Raw genomic sequence first — 18,697 nt, forward strand, 5'->3', positions numbered from 1 at the left:
GTCCAATCTCCAAATATTTACTCTCGTGCGATATAAATAATTCAGGATATCAGAATGTTGAGTGCTCGAAACGTTTCTTTGCCGGATTACTTTTTAATTAAATGCGGTGATTTAAGCCAGATTTTGGGTCATCAATTGAGCGTCTAGTTATTATAAATTGTAAATCGATAAGAAATAAATCATGCTCGCTTTATTTAATTCAAATAGAGCCAATTAACTTGTATTTTACAATCAGCAATATGGTTATACGAAACTGTAAAGGTGTTTTAAGCACATGTGTCTTTATGTTGTGAGACGAGAGCTGTGCGTGCTATGGCATTCTAAACATCACAACAGAGAACACCGCCAATAGGTCCTCATTAGGATGTTTAGCTTAAACCATAATTCAACCTTGATGTCAAACTCCGAGCTCAATAAAACGTTATTACCACATTTATGAGCTGTCAAATACTCGGAAGATCGGCGTTTTGCCGTTTTGCGACCTATAATTACCGCTCTTCAAAATTTCCAGACTTTTCTAAAATGCCCTTTGTCTGAAAGAAAAATTATATGTAATCACACGACAGTGACATGTGACACCTTGAAATATGTGTCAATAAATAACCGCGATATCAATCATTTTTCAACTTCCAGACGCTATCATTATTTTTTAATACACCCCATTCCTCATCTCCTCGGGCATCGAGACGATCCGAATTTGCGCTTGGACCCTTCTCATTAACTCGTTCTGAAACAGCTCTGGTCCACTCTCGAACAGAACAAATTTTCTGACTCTATATTGACATAATCTATTACGACCACATAATAACCATTTAATAGCTTACCTAATACCCCACATAACTTATGACACCGCATACCATAAAACTTGTGTTCGGCATCCCATAACAAATCGAAGATTATCGCGTTATATACCTGGTGCTCAAATCTATAATTCGTTCCATTTCAATTATACCAGTAAACGATACGTACTAATATGAACACGAAACTCATAGCACAAAAAATGCAATTTATCTTTTTTTCTTGTTGCTGTACAAGTAGAGATAGGATTAAACAAAAAAGTTCAAAAAATACCGGGTGTATAATCGTTTTTGGAACATAGGAATTTTACATGTAGAAAATAGAAATTTGGGAAGTATTAATGTTAATCTTGTCGTCCTTAGCGGACCATCGCAAAAACCATTAGTAATTGAGTTGTTGAGTATCCTTTTTCACTGTTAATAAAATGACAACAATAATAGTTTCTTGCTAAACACACGTGCACATGCGCAACAAACACTTACAGAGTGCATCAGGTGATTAATTGTATTCAGTTTGTAATTTTAAAGTTGATAAAACTTGTGTAACTATACCTAAATCGCCAGATTATTAATTGTTGCAAACACATTTGATAACTAATCAATGCTTTACTTTCCACAACAAACTTCCTGATGAATCCTCGTAGAACTCATTATAGGTCAATGTTCTCTCAATTTTGCTGGAGAAGTGAATGCTAGGTTTCATCTAGCAAACCTAATGATCAGACGTTCTTCCCGTTGATTTATTATGCAGGTAATAATTGAATATACTTTTCAAATGCTTTAGTTTTCTTAGGCATTCTTAAATTTTAAAATAAGTAACGCAACTATACTTGAACAAAAATTTCTGGCGATTTTTTTTATAATTATTATTTAAAATTTGATTGTTTAATACGTGCAAGTATATGTAGGTACATACGTATGATTATACCGAATACTCTACCCCTCTTTCGTTTTAAAATGTAGCTAGAAAAAGGTCAGTCATTATGCATTTAGAGCTTAATGTGACTGCAAAGACGTGAAGTAGCGAAAGGCTGTTATGTTTTTATTTTTCCCCCAGGAACAGTTTTCCAATGTAACGTCCATTCGGCCTAGCTGAACTAGTAGGGGGGAAAATTTAAAGTGACAGGAGTGAAAATGGGGATTTCTTAAGTCTGTCCCTTTGTCAAAAATATTGTTTCTTCGTAAACGATTTTATTCAAAAGAGCGTGAAAACGTTCGACCAAAGGAAATCTCCATTTCGTCGAAGGGAAAACAGAACGTAACGACGAGTCGGTAACACACAGGTACATTAACGACCGATTCAGTTTTACTCGTCCGTAATAATAATTTGTAAAATAGATTGATGATGGATATGACATTAAAATGACAGTAGATTGCGACCGTCTTCCATCTTGGGTGGCCATCCTCTTCACTATTCAATGAAATACCGCACTTTCATGTTTAAATAATGACAAGTTTTATTTAGTCGGGATGAGAAAGGCTACTGATTAGTAGCTCCGTCTCTCGAGTACAAAGAAGTCGATTTTTTCTCGGCACAATGTGATCGTTACTCAGACTTTACAAGAACAAAAAGTTATTAAGTATCACCACAAATCAACAAGTTGTCGCTGGATCCACTCGACGCCGATTTCCTATGGGAAGAAACGCCATTCTAATAAAACTCTAACGTTCTCTCACTATAATAAAGTCATAAACCTCGCGTCAAGAATTTCGACCCATAAATAGTGACAAACCTGTATTAAAGCTCCAATTATATAACCCGCATAAAAACGGTATTATCACCAAGCAAAGCGAGCTTTTGACAAAATCATTTATGCAAAACACATTACAGACACTTGCTAAGAAATGTATTACATGCCGCAACTGCCTCTGGCATGTTATAACCACCGTGTCATTAATAATATCACTGGTATTAGCGATAATATATGAGCACCATCTATACACAGTCCGTTGCAAAATTTTCATCACCGCAAAAACTAAACCAACAAAAGGCTTTTCCATAATGTTCCATGAAGCAAAACTGTGATTGATTTACCGCCCGAGGCCCTCAACTACAATCAACGGCAAAGCCACTGAAAATTGGATAATTATTAATATATCTATATATATATAAAGTGCACCTCAGTCGTTTCACTCTTTCACATTCCATGGAACGGAAAGCGCTTTTTGCTTTTTCCCCTTGCGTGGCGACTCTCTATACGTAATATCTTCATTAGCTTATTAGCGTTTTAGAGTGTAAAAAAGCATAAAATTAATTCATATTAAAATTGAGTTGAGTTTTTTTCGTTGTTCTCAAGATGGCGCAAGTGACTCGTTGCCGCGTCCCTGTCCATAAGATGGCGCTCGGTTCGTCAAATGGTAGTTTAGGGGTTCTATTTGCGGTGTAATTATTTAACATACCATTGGACAGAAAGCATATGTATGGTACGTATAATTGTAATTTATTTTAGTCTACAAATAGGAATAGCGTGATCAGATAGGAGTTACGAGGTCTCGCATGCACAGATGCCATCTGCAGATAAGGGTAATTAGCCGTGCTGGGTTCTAACTGTGTGTAGTGCGCCACATAAAGCAGGTTCCGATTCCAGGCGGACAAAGCGTTAAATCACGGTATACACTGTCTAACGATGACCCAGCCCGTTGATCTAATAATATTTCCTATATTCCACCACGGAAAACAACGTGTAGCGCTCAAATTTTAGGACCAGCCGTAACGTCGACAGATTTACGTTTGATGATGCATTAAGCGCTCCGACTCATCTATGACTAATTAGATGGGAAATTAGCTAGAAGGGACTTTGTTAGACGTTGCAATGAATTATCTGAACGTCAAAAAGCGACTCAAACTCGTTTCAGAACGTCCTCGTTGAAGATTGTATTGTCGGAAAGTGATACTCGAAGGTTCTGTGCTTTTATTTCGTTATGAACTACCGTATTTATGGAACTCGAGCGATGCTATATATACTGGAACGAGAATTATGTAAGACAAAGATAAAACTAAAAATATGTCACTTTACTAGTCATGAGAAAGAAGTTATCTACAGTGCATGCGATAAATCGATAAATAAAATAACAACAACAAAGTGCACATGTAAATATGTAACGACATACCATAACCTTGATAACGTACCTAAAAAACTGATTTCGCCAAAACAACAGTTAAAATCTCGACAAACTATTTCAAAATATCAAACATAATCGCATAAAGGTAATTATCCATTTATGAAGATTCTATAAATCAGACGTTAAAAGGACTCGGAAACTTGTTTGTGGGCTAATTGCTGGTTAGTCTTATAGAAAATAATTCGGTATATATTTTTTTAATTAAGCAACTGAATGGAATGGGAGTGTAAGATGTAATAAATTTCTCACCCTCATGTGGTCGACGTAACGCCTTTCGATCTTCTACTTTTCATCACTGAGAAGTGATATTCTAGAGAACGTATATGACATGCTACAAATGTAACAGGTGTTACCGGTAGGTGAAGGTAATAAGGTCACGACAGTAATTTGGCTAATTTGCCATACCTCTAAAAATTCTGTTATTAGATGACAGATGTATATGGAGTTTCTCGACGTACCAGCTTACTCGCCCACTTTACAAAATTACTTCTAATTATTATTCCCAAAATAATTGCCAGCAAAAATCTTAAATTGCAAGACCACATCGAATTAAAACAATCCTTCTTCCATAGAAAAAGCTAATTTTAATTCCAAATATTTTCGAGAACTGCTAAAATGAAATATAGCCAGTTTTTAGATTTTAAAAATTTAATTTTGAAACCGAAGATATGTACCAGAATTACTAGACAGCTTTGTCAAAACTTCAAATTTTGAATATTCCCTTCCAGGCATTTTCGAAAATTATATAAATAGATTTTTTTGTCGATTTTGACCTTGATAAGTTATTTTTGGCTTCATGAAATATGTCGTTTTTTTGGATTTTGTAAAAGTTTGATTCTCAAACTGAATATTTCGAAATTCTTAGTCCAGGACCGTCATCAAGCTGTTTCTGACCTTTTTTCGAGCACCTTCGAGAATTATCGAAATACATTTTTTTGTAGATTTCGATCTCCACAAGGTCTTTTTGACATCATTTTCTCAACATTCCTATCATTTTTTCAGAATCGCTAGGTAATTTGACCTTCAAATCAACTGGTTCAACCGGAACTAACAACACGCTTTATTTTTCGAATAAGCATGTTGAGATTTATATCCCAGAATTTTTTGGTGAATTTTAGGTAACTTTTCCAAAAGTTCAGTTTCCTAGGATGAAATTTTTGACCACTTTGCAACTACCTCCGAAAATTACCTAAAGGGATTTTTTGTAGAGTTCGACCTTCAGGAGTTCTTTTGGGCTTCGTTTCTTCGAAAATTCCTACCATTTTTCCAGAATTGCCAGTATGGCAATTTTTAGAATTAAAAAAAAATATGACCCTCAAATGGACTATTTCGACCGGGACCATCAACACGCTATATTTTTTGAATCAGCACATGGAGATCTACATCTCACGTTTTAAGGCAACTTTTTCAAACACTCGATTTTTCAATTTCAACCACCCTCGAAAATTAACTAAAGGGTTTTTTGTAGATTCCCACTTCCAGAAGCTACTTTCAGCCTCATTTCTTCGAAAACTCCTTCAATTCGTCCAGAATCGCCGATAAGAAATATGACAATTTTTAGGATTTTTAAAAAATGTCACCTTCAAATCAGTATTTGGACCGAGCAGACCATTATTGCGCTATATGTCTTGAATCAGCACGTCGAGAACTCAAAATTTTTTGGGGAATTTTAAGCAACTTTTTCGAAAGCTCAATTTTTCAGTACCCGAGTACCTACTTTGAAAAATTATCAAAAAAAGTTCTTTTTTCTACTTCAAGCTGCAGAAGTATTTTTGACTTCATTCCAACATTTTTCCAGAGTCGTTAATACAAAAGATTTCAGTCCAGGCCCATCAACAATCCATAATTTTCGATTCAACTTATATTATTCAATTTCGGCTAAAGCTCAATTTTTCACTACGTCCCATATGCATTTTTTGAAAAAATTCATTTATTTCGAATTTTCTCACTCCACCGGACTTCGAAGTGCCGCTAACGTGGGCCTCGCGAGGTACTCGTCGGAGTGCTATTTGACGACGCTGTTGCTGGACAAGACGGGTCCCGAAGCAGCTTCTTGCGTAAGCCCTCCGTGACATCACACTTTAACGGTTTTTGGCTTGAAGGATGAAGATAATTGTCGTGTGTCAAGACGTCTAGATTTTCGTCGTGTCGTTTTTTTTATGTAAATCGTCCGCGCTCACAAATAGACAACTGCAATGTTGTTTTTATAACAAGGTTCCGAGCCACACGCGATCAATTTGAGAGTCGATCAGCTGCTCAGGGGGCAGACGATGAAAATTTATTGTTTTCGTAGCGCGGCATGAATTAAAAATTGTTAATAACATCATCACTTTAGCTTTTCCCGTGGCTGGCTTCAGCGATGGCTGGGAGTTGCATGTTGGTGCATTCCTTAATTTAATGTTACCGAATCGTTAAGGCTTGATTGTTGTGGGTCATTATTATGTATTTAATGTTTTGCCAACCAGGTCGTTTAATTTGTGTAGTGTAGAGTGGCCCGCATAGTTGAGAGCGATTGTGATACAGTGGGCGTGGAAGTTCTTAGTGCCGCTTGCCGACCAGGTAAAACCTATGATTGCTGCTTACCTGACAGCTGGTGATCTATTCTCCAACATTAATGGTCCCATGTTCATTTAGTGCACGGTATGAGACGCACGTTATACTTAATAATATCACGATTTTTTACCAACATTTTAACCAATACTTGTAAACACTCGACCGAAAGCGAGGACTTCGAAACGCTTTACGTAGCTGTACAGAAAAGTGCGACAACTCCACGGCCTCGATTCCACAACGTGCTTTTGTCTTTGCTGCTTAACATTAAGAAAAGCGTTGCCGTCATCGCACCTCTAAGCTAATTTTAATTGTTTGAAAGATCATCAACTGAACGTATGCGCCATAAATTAGATAAATATATAGTAGTTTCATTAAAGTCTTGTTCCGAAACATCTTCGTAGTTGTAAACTTGGAAGCCATTATCGCAGTTATAATTTTTATTACAGTTGCTCGACCGCCAAGCATCTCACGACAAGAATTCGCGATGACGAAGACAACAATAGATACTTTAAATAATGTGTATTTCAATTTTTCTAAAACATTATCGATTTATCGAAGCACTACACATTGTGTTCGACGACCAATAATTCCCAAAATATGTAATTATGTAATTACATTACATCTAATTTGCTCATCGGTTTTGTACTCCGATGAAACTTCCATTACGAAAACACCATAGATAATTTTCCATCACATTACTAATATATTTTGATAACATATTGTCACGTAACTTGTTTTTATTTGATCACATTAATAACAGCTCCGTAACGATGTTGCCACAAAATCGAATTAGATTAAATTAAATTAAAACAATATTTCTTAAAAATACATTGTTATTTATGTATCTAGAAAAGTACTCAGTCAGCAGTGCTCAGAGCACACTTAAATTGTTTACATTGTACACAAATGTGTGATTAAAAGCAATTATAAACTCGTTTTATTATCGACTACTAATTATTGCTAGTTTTCGCGTAAGAACAGTTCACAATCACAGTATACCGCAATAAACGGTGCTTTTATTGTTTGTGCTGCCACCTCTTGTCCACTATATCTACTTCATACGCTCAACATCACCACGTTCTTATTATCCAGAGTTCTAACTTGACGACCACATCAGCTGATAATGACAGTGTATGAAAATAAACAAATAGTAAAAACGCAGTTTCATTGTTGATGTTCGCGTAAGTGTAGAATGAAGTGAATTTTTACGTAAACGGAACATTAATATCGTATACATAGTTTGTAGCTGCAAAGTTGGCCATCTTACATGAATTACCAAAGTACAAATCGTGAATTGGCACACAAAGAAAGTTGACATATTGTTACTTTGTAGGTATTTTTTTTCGTCTTTATTAATTATGTGATGGTATAAATAGATTACGTTTTAGACAATGAGTAAAGAGGGTAGCCCTGAATTGACAAAATCATGGGTTTTCGTTGACTCAAATGAAGACAACCAACTCAAGGACACTAGCGGAGTACAAGAATTTACCGAAAACGAACCTCATGGAGACTCAGATACAGACAGTATTAGCGTTATTAGTGAAAGTGGTTGTTCCTACAAAACTGACGAAGAAGAATTGACTCAGCAAGAAGTACCTGAAGACAGAGATGACATAATTGAGGAAACACTTGAAAAAGCGTCCGAAGCAGAACCTATCAAGGAACCAGAACCCGAAATCGTCAAAGAACCTGAAGTAGTGGAACCGGTAGATTCTTCGTCCGATCTAGCATCAGAAGAAAAGAAGAGAATCGAAAAGTTATTATACTTCGCAACCAGCGCCGTTTGCGCTATTATGTTGGTAGGCTTCTCCATAGCCGTCCAGCACTACTTCCAGGCTGCTTCTGATTTAAATGCATTTGATCCTGAGCAACAGTTTGTGTTTTCCCATGTACAGAACGTCAAAAACGAAGCTCCAAGCAAATTCAGTCCAAAACGTAAAAGTCTAAAATTGCAAGAACTGGAAAATAAAATCGCCAAACTGCAAGAAGACAACGAATTTCATGACAAAATTACAACTCCCGTCAGAGACAATGACCTTAGTGTAGAGGAAACTCTCAAATCTAATTATAAACTTAATAAAAATAAAAACGCAGCTTCTAAGTGTAACAAAGGGAATTGCGATGTTAACGAAAAGCACGCAAAAATTCGTGACCGTGCGATGCCCAAAGTTGCCGAAAACGATAAAAATGACGAAAAAACACAAAATCAACCGCACGACGGAGATACGAATACCGACGAAACTTACCACAAGAAAGTTAAGGAACTCAAAGTTAAAGAAGACTATTTGAAACAAAAGGAGAAGTTTTTGATTGAAAAAGAACACGATTTGTTGAAAAAAGAGATTAAGCTCAATAAGGAAAAAGAAAAGCAACAATATCCAAAACCCAAGCATGACAAGAAAGTTTCCCACAAGAAAGGAAAAGACTCTTCGTCGGAAGAGGATGTTTCTGGCGAAAGAAAAGACAAATTTAAATCTAAAGAGTACCCGAAAAAACAGCTCAACAAGAGTAATAATAAGAAATACATGTTCAGAGAAGAGAGAAAACACTTTCCTGCACATAAGCGCTTCAAATTTTCTGAAGAACACAACAAAAAGCGAAATATATCTGGGCAGTGGTACATCAACTTGCATGAAGCGAGAGATAACATGAGACAGAAGAGGCGTGCCAGTTTCAAGAAGAACAAGGCACATTGGTACTTCCAGTGGATGGTGGACAGAGCTCGTCTTCGCGTTAAGTAGTTCTATGACACTGTGTACATACTATTTTTCTAAAATTCTCTTAAATTTAGATTTTCACTAATCTATTAATTTTACTTTATTTGACAACGTCGAGTATTATTATTTCCTTTTTTATTTAAACATGTCTTTCTTTTTGTGATATTTTTATTTTATTATTTCATTGTAATTAAAATGATTGGAATTAATATGCATTTCTGTGTTTTTTTATCCTTCTATTAAAAATTTTCGAATTCGAGAAGAGGTCGAGGTTATGGTAACTTCGTAAGTTTTGCAGGGGTAGATGCGTATTTTCGTTCAATTAACGCAAAGGCGCATACGAACAAATCTTTCATATCTATTTTGAAAATTTCGGTATTGAATGTGCTACTTTTGTAAAAAAATTTTTTTCTTTGGGTGAAGTAGGTAGGTATTGAAGGTTTTTGTAAATAATAACTAATGAGTGATTGTGGGAAAATAAAAATCGAATTTATTAAATAAACCCTCTGATTTATTCTTAAAATTAAGGTCATACAATCGCTTTGTTAAGCATACTACTTAATAATAATTGTAATAATAATAATAGTAATAACCACTACTGACGTTTACACGTCCAACAATTGAATCAAAAATATCAATGGCACTGGTTAAATATCACCCGATTCTATAAGTATATGCGTAAGTAACAAATACTTTTTGTTATTTATTTACGGTATAATTGTAACATTGGAGTACATTAATAAATATTCCAAATTATTAGATCTTCACGTGTGTTTAGAAATTATTTAATACAATTAGTGATTAAAAAGCTTGAATTAGTTAAAAAATATCGATACAGACCTGGTTAAGTATATTAATGTTTAAAGCTTTAAAACAATTGTACTACGATTATTACGTATTAAATAAATAAATCGACAAAGTTTACGTCGGTATAAGTATAATTATTATTTTCGTTCCCTTTTAAATTTAGTATAAAAATCTAACAATCTAGAGTCATACACCGAGTTAGTTTTATTGACTTGTATGTTACGATGGATGGATGCACGATTCGATGAACTTTACGTATGTCGTGTAAGTGTACATATATCACATTATTATGTATATTTCTTAACCAAGTAAGCTTTTTCCATGTTTTCGTCGACAATGAAGGTCTAAAAATTTGTACTAGGGAGATTTAGGGAAGTAGGTAAACGAAATGCAGAGTGCCCAGAAGAGCAATACTTGTTAATCAGAGCGGAGGGATAGGTACATCAGTCGGGGTCACTCTGCCATACGCGACTAGAAATGAGAAGATAAAGGAGTCGGGATGAGCGTGACCTGGGGAACGTCCGGGACCTGTCCGTCGCACCCTTCGCTCGGCCGCGGCTGCTTTAAAGGTACTCAATCACAGTAGATTTAATTAACAACTGATCACGACGACGCCAACAGTAGCCCGAAAAATCGGTCGGAGTCGAAAGAGAGGCTTGTGGGGTTTCGAGACTCGGGAGGAGTTTTTGAGAACGAAAGACGATTTTGTTTTGTGTAAGGATTAAGAAGGTGACTGTTGGGCCGTGGTGACGTAATATACAGTAGTATATAAATATATGTTATATACATGTGAACTATAATGCCATTTGGTGCAGCTGGCAACTCACGTATAGTCGTAATATACAGTTGAGCTGGCGTTGCGCTGTGAGCAAGCTCGGTTATAACGTTTCTAACTAAGCTACGGTAACAGTTTAATATTATTGTAATACTAAGGCACAGACCCAGCTCATTGCTTGTTCGCTCGACAAGCACGTTTGTGGAAGACAAGCATCGCTGGATATTCTACCCAACATAGGAACGGAATTGTAACTAACTTGACCAACGTATTCAGGCCGTCGCAGGACTGACCGCGTCACCGTGTGTCTGCTCGTACGCGATCAGTCCAAATCCGCGAACGATCATCACACAGCCTGTCTTGGCACCGGACTATAGTATAAGTATACAAGTAAATAACTATCCTAAGGCGACTACGCTACTTGAGCAGCCTAGTTGCGCACCGAGTCGCGTGAAATCATCAAAATCCAACATAATCATCACACATAAATTGGCAAGAAAGCTGCAAGATCATAAGGCAGTTTGTCGACGATCACGGGGACTTCGGTGCGGCGGGCAGCTGGTCGGACTCCCGAGGCCCAGAGTTCTCTAAGGCATCGCCCGCTTGAAAGAATCGGTCCGTATCGCACATAAGATTCGCACTGTTGCAGCACTGTCCATGCTCTGAACTGGAAGTCGCCGTCGTTCCGTCGTCCATCAGAATGATCGCGTTGGACTCGGGGTTCGTTTGATGCGCTATCATGTTAAAGTCCTCTTGGTCCAATGTGAACAGCGGCGTGCTCCATCTCGGTATGCTGCTAGAACGCGGAGTACCTCTGGACGTACTCACGCTGGGCGAGTACATGCTGAGATTCGTAGGACTGATAACTCCAGACATCCCGCTCATACTGGGGTAGCTGAAGAGCTGAAACAAACACGAACGTCATGCTTTGGTTCTAGGGGCTCTCCTTTTACACTACCAACATGTCCCGGCTGCCCATGAAAGTGGTTGAAGGAGTAGTCCCGGGTCGGCGAGTACGGGCTGCTGGTCGGCACCGAATTTCTTTGTGTTGGAGATTTGCGGCGATCGGGATTGCCCGGACTGAGGGGCGGTGACGAGCTGATCTCCGGTACATCGTCGGCGGGGGAGGCTTCGCTACAAGGCGGCGTTATGCTCGCCGGAGGCGAGTTGGTCCCTCCGCTGAGGGTAACGTCGCCCGTCGATCGGATTATCGCCACGGGTCTCGCCATCGGGGGTAGTGGCGGCGGCGGTAGCATCGTCGACGGGAAGTATTGTGTCTTCGGACTTCTTGACATGTTCGTTTGCATCTATATAAAAATACAATAAACGTGTATTAACCACGACGACGTGCGTCACGACGCTTCTCACTTGTGCGTTTTGATTGTTGCTGTCGGTCTCTTGACACACGAATGTCACGAAGTCTGACAGCGTGTCGTGGCCGTTTTCGGGATACTTGACTTGGTTTTGATGCTGATGCTGATGTTGCTCCGGACTGTGTTGATAAAATATTGTACTTGGATTCGGTTGAGAACTGGAAGACACTAAAGTGGTATTTTGAGGTATGGCTGAAAGTAGATACGTTAAAGGCAGCTAATATCAGGAGATCGACGGTATTTCGAAGAACTTACAGTAGGCTGCGGATACTACCATCGCGTCGACGGACGTTGTTCGATCGGCAACAACGGGGCCCTGCTCGGAGTAGTTGTTGCAATAATAGGCCGGGTGTTCTAATTTGACACTGTTCATCGTCGGTTGAGGATCCGACAGTTCGTGCAATATAGAAGCTAAAAATATACAAAATTAGTGAGAAATTTGACGGTACATTGAAGAAAATTTACATTTGGACAACTTCCATAATTCCTTTGATGAAAATACTCCTGTGGCTAATATAATGTCATTACATATTACACCGTTGTAAGGATTGTGGGTGTAACCTGTAACTGGAAATAATTTCATTTTAACTTTATGACTCATTGAGGATATTTGCAAAATCTTACGAAATTGTTACCAATTACCTTACACTTTATAACTTCAAGCTAATTTAGGACACTCACCTTTATTTTTCCGGTCGTCTTCTTTTTTGTTGTTGTTATTGTTATAACAAACCCCACTTAATATTTCTGAAAGAGATAATGAGACCTTAATCGAAAGAAAGTACCTATTTAGAGATTTATTTCGAAAACAATTTGTCGTTCTTTTTATATCTCGCCATACCTTTTTTAAGAAGATGTATAATTAGAAAGTATCTACACGTGGAATTTACGAGGAACATTTTGTCTCATAAAAGACGTGATCTATTTTTAATAATAATTTTATGAGGACCCACATGTTTTGAGATGCATCGCTAAAATTGGTCGAAATGACTTCCTGTATTTACGATCGATTCGTTAAAACTAGGTACTTATTATATTACGGCGGCGTTATTTTCTCCCAAATTAAAAACCCTGTCGTCGACGTTATAAATAAAACGTATTTTATTTATAAAAGTAAACAAATTTTGCAAATTACAGAAATGTTTATAAAATTGGATGAGATATAGCGTACAAAGTGTTCTACGCTACTGATTTAAATGTCTGGGCGAGTTTCCAAAAATCGCGAATCGAGCCGTCCGATTATTCAAACGCGTATTAACGTAATAGGCTTTAGCGTCGACCTTTCTTTGCGGAAAATAATTTAAGCCGCGGCTTTAATTAAAAAAGCAACGCCGAAAAGGTGTTGTAATACTCTCTTAACATTTTCCTTGACACAAGTTACGCTATCGAAGTTCGAGAGATAAAAAAACAAGCACATTTTGGCACGTATCCAATATTGGCATCCTCATGGCTGTTCACCAGATCATAAGATGCTGCGGGAAAGGCTGAGTAATTCAGGGACAAAGCGTCGATATGGGCATAAATCGATTCGCGATTTATCGAGAAAATCGCGAAGCGTGAAGATATGGACAAACGGCCGATAAATTTTCAAATTTACAAGTCGCGCCCGGAGTCCTACGTACAGTCTTTTACAGAACGGAAAGATCGAAAAAGATTGTGTACAGTCGAATTGATCAACGTGGTTCGAAGGGGCGGAGCTTAAGTTCGATCTGATTCCGAGCGAGTGGTGGCGTTGCTTGAATGAATAGTAAACAAGACTACAACGAGTGGCAATAAAAGCGGAGTGTTTATTTACCGTGGCTGTTGATGAAGTTGGCTAGATAAAGATCCAGTTCTCGCACTGACACATTAATATGATATGGATTTACACAAAGTCCAGGTTGAGAACAGTCCGGATTTTTCTCGAGCCTTTCGCCATCCGTACTTTCTAGAGGTATTGCTTTAAAAAGTATCACCATAACGAGATCCAAGCGCCATACTTTATCCGCTTGTCGTAGACAGTCTATTCGGCGCATTTTGCCTTTTTGATCGGGATTGGAAAGCACGCAGACGGCAGGACGCTTTCCGGTTATGCTCAACACGAAATCCTCGCGACATTCCTGCGTGATGTCCTTCCGGAGCTTTCCCAACAGACGGGACGCCCATTTTTGCTTAACCTCTGCCTTTTCGTTCTGAAACAATCAACAATGTTAAATACCGGCTTGAATTATTTCAGCTCCACCCAAAAACCCGGGACTCGAAACTATATAGAGAAAATATTTCTATGTATACGAAACGAAACGGAATGAATAGGCGCGATAGCGCAGCCTAGTTTCTATCGAAAAGATTAAATATTCCTCGAACACGCCTTTTCCTATTTCGAATGTTTTCGGAATGATAAACAAGGGAATTTAAATGAGTTGCCCGATTCTTAGAATATCAAATATCTACTTGTCGAAAATTCCGTAAACGTGTACTGTTCGGTGCGCGTGAAATGTTTTCGAAACTTTACCAGGCAACAAAAGATAGATTAAAATAGTTAATAAACAAAACCGAGCGGATTTTCAGACCGTCTATTTTCCAAAAATACGTACTGACTTGCAAAAACTAATTTCGAAAATAATTTCTAAAGGAAAATCAATGTCAATCTGCAAATGTTTCGTTTATTTTAATGTCAAAGCAGCAGAGTCCACTTATATAATACCAGTTGAAGTAAAAATAAATCAGCTCTTGAATAGCAACTGTAAAACAGTTAAAATACGACAAGTGTCACCGAAGCAACTGAATATTTTTTCGAAAAGAAAATTAGTACGTTTAATTTAGTATTATATTATTTAATGACATTTGGCAACCGCTACGTAAACGTGTTTTGTTTTTACGTGGCGATCGTCAACGTTGCAGACAACGCGCGATTTTTCTTACGAAACGAAAAATAACCGATCGTCGTTTTTCTTTCCCTTTTTCTTACATTTTCTGTTAGATTGTTTTAAATAAATACCTGCAAAGCTTCTTTGCACTGTCTCTCTTCCTCCAAAGACATCCGTTTTTCGTGTTTTTTGTAGTATTTTCTCTTTGCGGCTTGTAGATTAAACCACGTGTACGAGAAGGACTTGACAAAAGGCAGGAGTGCCTCGATGAATGGGTGGAACTCGTCCTGGTAATACGGACACATTTGAATTTATTAAATGGCGCAGAACCTCTTATTTTATACAGTGTTATTAAGCAAAAACTTGACAAACTTTAGTAACGGACTCGATACACGAAAACAATGACATTTCTTCAAATACTAAACACAGCGTCCCTCCGTTTAGAAAAATTCTTATATTTTATTTCATTTTATTTTTATTTTTTGTTTTGTTTTTTTTTTGTCTCGGACTTATCGATTTTACGTACTGCCTCGAAGCATTCAGAGCAAATCAATTTAATTTATTGGCTGCAGTGAGTCTGCAGTGGATGTTTTCGAAACAGAGAGACGAAAATTCTGTCTACAGAGTCTAATCGATATGGTTTGCATGATATTACAGAGTATTGCAGTTATGATAGAGAGAATAAGGATGCAGCAGAGGTGGTCAAAATGTGGTGTTTGGTGTGAACGTCGGGGCCATCGCCATCGGCGGCAATAACGGCACGTACGGTCACGTACAAACTTTGCATGCATAAAACAACAACTGCATTGCACAAACAACAAACGAATGAGAATGTGTCGCGAAATGCGGCGACATAGTGCATTTAAATATGTTGGTGAGTCCGACGCTTCCAACGTTCCTACGCTGAATCGGAAAAACCAAATAACACTCAACGGGCAATGCAAGCTCCTGAGACGCCGCCGCCGCCCCCAAACTCGAACGCCGCCGCCACGCTCGGGCCTTTCGTCCCTACGAGACCTACGAGTGCGCACGATGCGGCGCAACCCTTAATCTAAAATTCTGTTCCGATGAGCCTCGTAAAGTGCTAAATTTTATTATTTCGTTTAGCACTCTACAAGCTCATTGTATTCAAATTGCAAGCTTTTGGCACTCTGCCCCAGGATGCACGATGCAGGTACATACCGCACGCCGCTTAACGGCGGCTAAATGCACCCGTACTGCGGCGTCCGACGAGCTTAAAGGACGATTTTGCAAAAAAAAAGAAATGAGAACATCCAATAGAACGTCGGGGAGCAAAACAGAGCCGAGACGATAAAAAAAAATCGGATCGTCACAGGTGCGAAAAAGTCGATTTGTTCGGGAGGGTGGTCGTATTTGGCGATGATGCGGTTGCAAATGTCCGAGCTTAATCGGCTCGGATTATCAATCGGTATGGTAAGGCTGCCGCCGCCGTCGTATGTACTTAAGTCCGAAAAGTTGGTTTGTTTGTTTTGTTTTGGAGGGTGGTCGTGGCCGTATTCGAGGGTGGCGGTTGTGGGGCCGGCGGCGGTCACATAGTGCAACAGAGCATCGTCAGCCGAGCAGATGGTCCTCGAGTTGTCTACACGGGATAGACGCGTTCGTCGTGGTCTTTGAATTCCGCCTATTTATACGAGTGTATTTTTAGCCGCTAGCGAGGAGTAGCGGTGAATTTTGGATTAACAAAACGAAAAGAGCAATGGAGGATATGACGAGCGTCCGAGCAACAGAGCAGCAAACAATCATCATCGCACAAGACAACAGGTACATAATAATAATAATAATAAGTACGACGGTGCAGAGATGTACAGACAGACAGAACAGAACAGAACAGAACAGAACAGAACAAAAAACAGAACAGAAAGAAAAGAAAATATATAACAGTCAGTAACAACCAAACATGTCAACATCGAGGACCTCAGCCTGGTCGGGTTGGGGTTAGGCTCCCTGTCCCGACCGAGCCGGAGTTTACAGAACAGAATATATAACACTCATGTTAATCATGTTAATTACATATCACGCATGACGGCGCGGGGGGAGTAAGGAGGGTAGCAGCGGGTAGGCACCTGTCCCGAGGACGGCGTCTGGAGATACGAGGACACATCGGGCTCCACCATGCAGCTGCGCAACGTGTCGGGGATGAACATTCCTCAGGTCACGTCACCGTCACCGGCTGGCGGCGCGCTGCGTGCCGACTCCCATCACCAACGAACGAAGGCGTCGGGCTAGCGCAACTGCTCCAAGGTCGGGACCAAGACCAAGACCAGGACCAAGAGCACCAGCACGGGGAGGCCAGGAGCGGGATTACGCACTCTCGTGCCCGGACGGGAGAAAATCGCGCGATCTGCCACCGGCAGCTTCCTCATTGATTGCTTAATGCGCACTGCGGACGCGGACGCGGACACCATCCACCGTCGTCCCGCAGACTGCTGTAGATGTCGATAATTTGGCGTTCCGACGATTCCGACGACACTCACTCATCACCACGAGAGTCTCGCACATGCCATCAGCATCCAGCCGCGACCCGCTAACGTCTACGTTTACACGATCATGCCCCAAACCCAAGACCTAGGCTCTGGTTCCACTGCAAATGTCCGTTCGCTTGCAGGACCCCGCTCTCGCCTCTCGCGCTACTCTATTAATAAAAGACGCGGGACGTCGGCAGCGCCGTATGTATTTATATATTGCTACGACGCCGATGACGTTTCGTTGCGTCCGGGCGCTGCCGTTGCCGTATCATCTTGTTTTTCCTCTGCCGTCATGTGCTTTGCCGCCGGACCACTACCACACTTAGTGGCAAACGCGATCGACTGGTGCTGCCATCGACGGAACGCGGCGACGCAAACTACCAGCGTCGCCGTCGTAACGATCGCTTCATCCATGCCATGATGCAAATGCGAAATGCACCACCGCAGATTTACGGCTCTTGCTCTTGGCAAGCTCTCCGATCCCTCTCTCCCTTATATACTACTATAACTATATATTTCTCTATGCCGAGACTACGATCCCTGCATCCATCCAGCCATCCCATACTACTATGCGGTATACTATTATCATCTCGCATATATTCGGCTTGACCGTCTCGATGATCAAACTTTAAAAACGTTTCCTCGACTAAATTGCGCCTATTCGGCCCTAAATATAAATAACGTCGTACTGATGCACACGTCCCCTAAATCGCACGAATGGCGCATTTCGAATGACAACGATCGTCGACATTAGGTGCAGACGCACGACGCACAATAATCAATTCCGATTCCGACTACGTTCTTCTTCTTTTCGACTTTCTCAACCCTAACCTTCCGAGATCCACTGACCCAGAAACCCACTTTTATCTTTCATCCCTCTTACACACAATGCGTACGTTTAGCGTACTCCACGCGCTCGAATAAACACGACTTCTACAACAAAGAAAGACGATGTTTGACCAAAACTTTTGCGTTACTTACGCTCTGTCCTCACGGACCGCACTCGTAAAACTTTCATATGTACAGTTCAAAATTACAATAAACTACGATTTTTTTTGTGTCCGTCTTAATTTGTATCATTTTTAGTCGACAAGTTATCGAACCAATTTCGGCGCTCATACGTCGTCAATTCTTGAATGAACGCTGAAATGCTTGTCGTTTAATTACCTAGTTATTATCGGATGGTTTCTTGTCGGATCCTTATTTTGATTTGTGGA

General features: G+C 39.6%; 2 protein-coding genes and 1 long non-coding RNA gene across 10 annotated transcripts in view; 2 read left to right on the plus strand and 1 right to left on the minus strand.

Moving 5' to 3' along the window:
- LOC135131228 (uncharacterized) overlaps window positions 1-18,697 on the plus strand; it is a 31,761-nt gene that overhangs the window by 9,455 nt on the left and 3,609 nt on the right. The window lies entirely within an intron of this gene.
- On the plus strand, window positions 7,555-9,408 carry LOC135131201 (uncharacterized). Of its 3 annotated transcripts, XM_064058796.1 has the most exons (3): window positions 7,555-7,654; window positions 7,713-7,802; window positions 7,862-9,408. In XM_064058796.1, exon 3 carries the CDS (start codon window positions 7,865-7,867, stop codon window positions 9,215-9,217), a length of 1,353 nt encoding a protein of 450 aa, XP_063914866.1. In that variant the 5' UTR covers window positions 7,555-7,654; window positions 7,713-7,802; window positions 7,862-7,864; the 3' UTR covers window positions 9,218-9,408. The 3 variants fall into 3 exon arrangements, with proteins under 3 accessions (XP_063914866.1, XP_063914867.1, XP_063914868.1); XM_064058797.1 differs by having other exon boundaries at window positions 7,588-7,806; XM_064058798.1 differs by having other exon boundaries at window positions 7,588-7,802; window positions 7,850-9,408.
- On the minus strand, window positions 9,683-17,790 carry LOC135131215 (nuclear factor 1 B-type). 6 transcript variants are annotated; one of them, XM_064058826.1, is made up of 9 exons: window positions 17,079-17,790; window positions 15,126-15,281; window positions 13,944-14,319; window positions 12,830-12,895; window positions 12,614-12,658; window positions 12,404-12,559; window positions 12,144-12,340; window positions 11,738-12,082; window positions 9,683-11,678 (listed from the first exon to the last, which is right to left on the minus strand). In XM_064058826.1, the coding sequence occupies exons 1-9, from the start codon at window positions 17,157-17,159 to the stop codon at window positions 11,307-11,309; spliced, it is 1,794 nt and encodes a 597-aa protein (XP_063914896.1). In that variant the 5' UTR covers window positions 17,160-17,790; the 3' UTR covers window positions 9,683-11,306. The 6 variants fall into 6 exon arrangements, with proteins under 6 accessions (XP_063914896.1, XP_063914895.1, XP_063914894.1 ...); XM_064058825.1 differs by having other exon boundaries at window positions 12,614-12,709; XM_064058824.1 differs by having other exon boundaries at window positions 12,614-12,715; window positions 17,079-17,789.

Source organism: Zophobas morio, unplaced genomic scaffold (assembly GCF_036711695.1).
Source record: "Zophobas morio isolate AGI-343-1 ecotype UQ-CSIRO unplaced genomic scaffold, CSIRO_AGI_Zmor_V1 ptg000019l, whole genome shotgun sequence".
NCBI lineage: Eukaryota > Metazoa > Arthropoda > Insecta > Coleoptera > Tenebrionidae > Zophobas > Zophobas morio.

Excerpts from the sequence above, each read along its gene's own strand:
- LOC135131201 (XM_064058796.1), top strand. The coding sequence starts at position 7,865 with ATGAGTAAAGAGGGTAGCCCTGAATTGACAAAATCATGGGTTTTCGTT.
- LOC135131215 (XM_064058824.1), bottom strand. The coding sequence starts at position 17,159 with ATGTTCATCCCCGACACGTTGCGCAGCTGCATGGTGGAGCCCGATGTG. Across the intron at positions 12,560-12,613 it reads ATTATGGAAGTTGTCCAAAT|CTTCTATATTGCACGAACTG; the intron begins GTAAATTTTCTT and ends GTATATTTTTAG. Across the intron at positions 11,679-11,737 it reads TTCATGGGCAGCCGGGACAT|CTCTTCAGCTACCCCAGTAT; the intron begins GTTGGTAGTGTA and ends TGTTTGTTTCAG.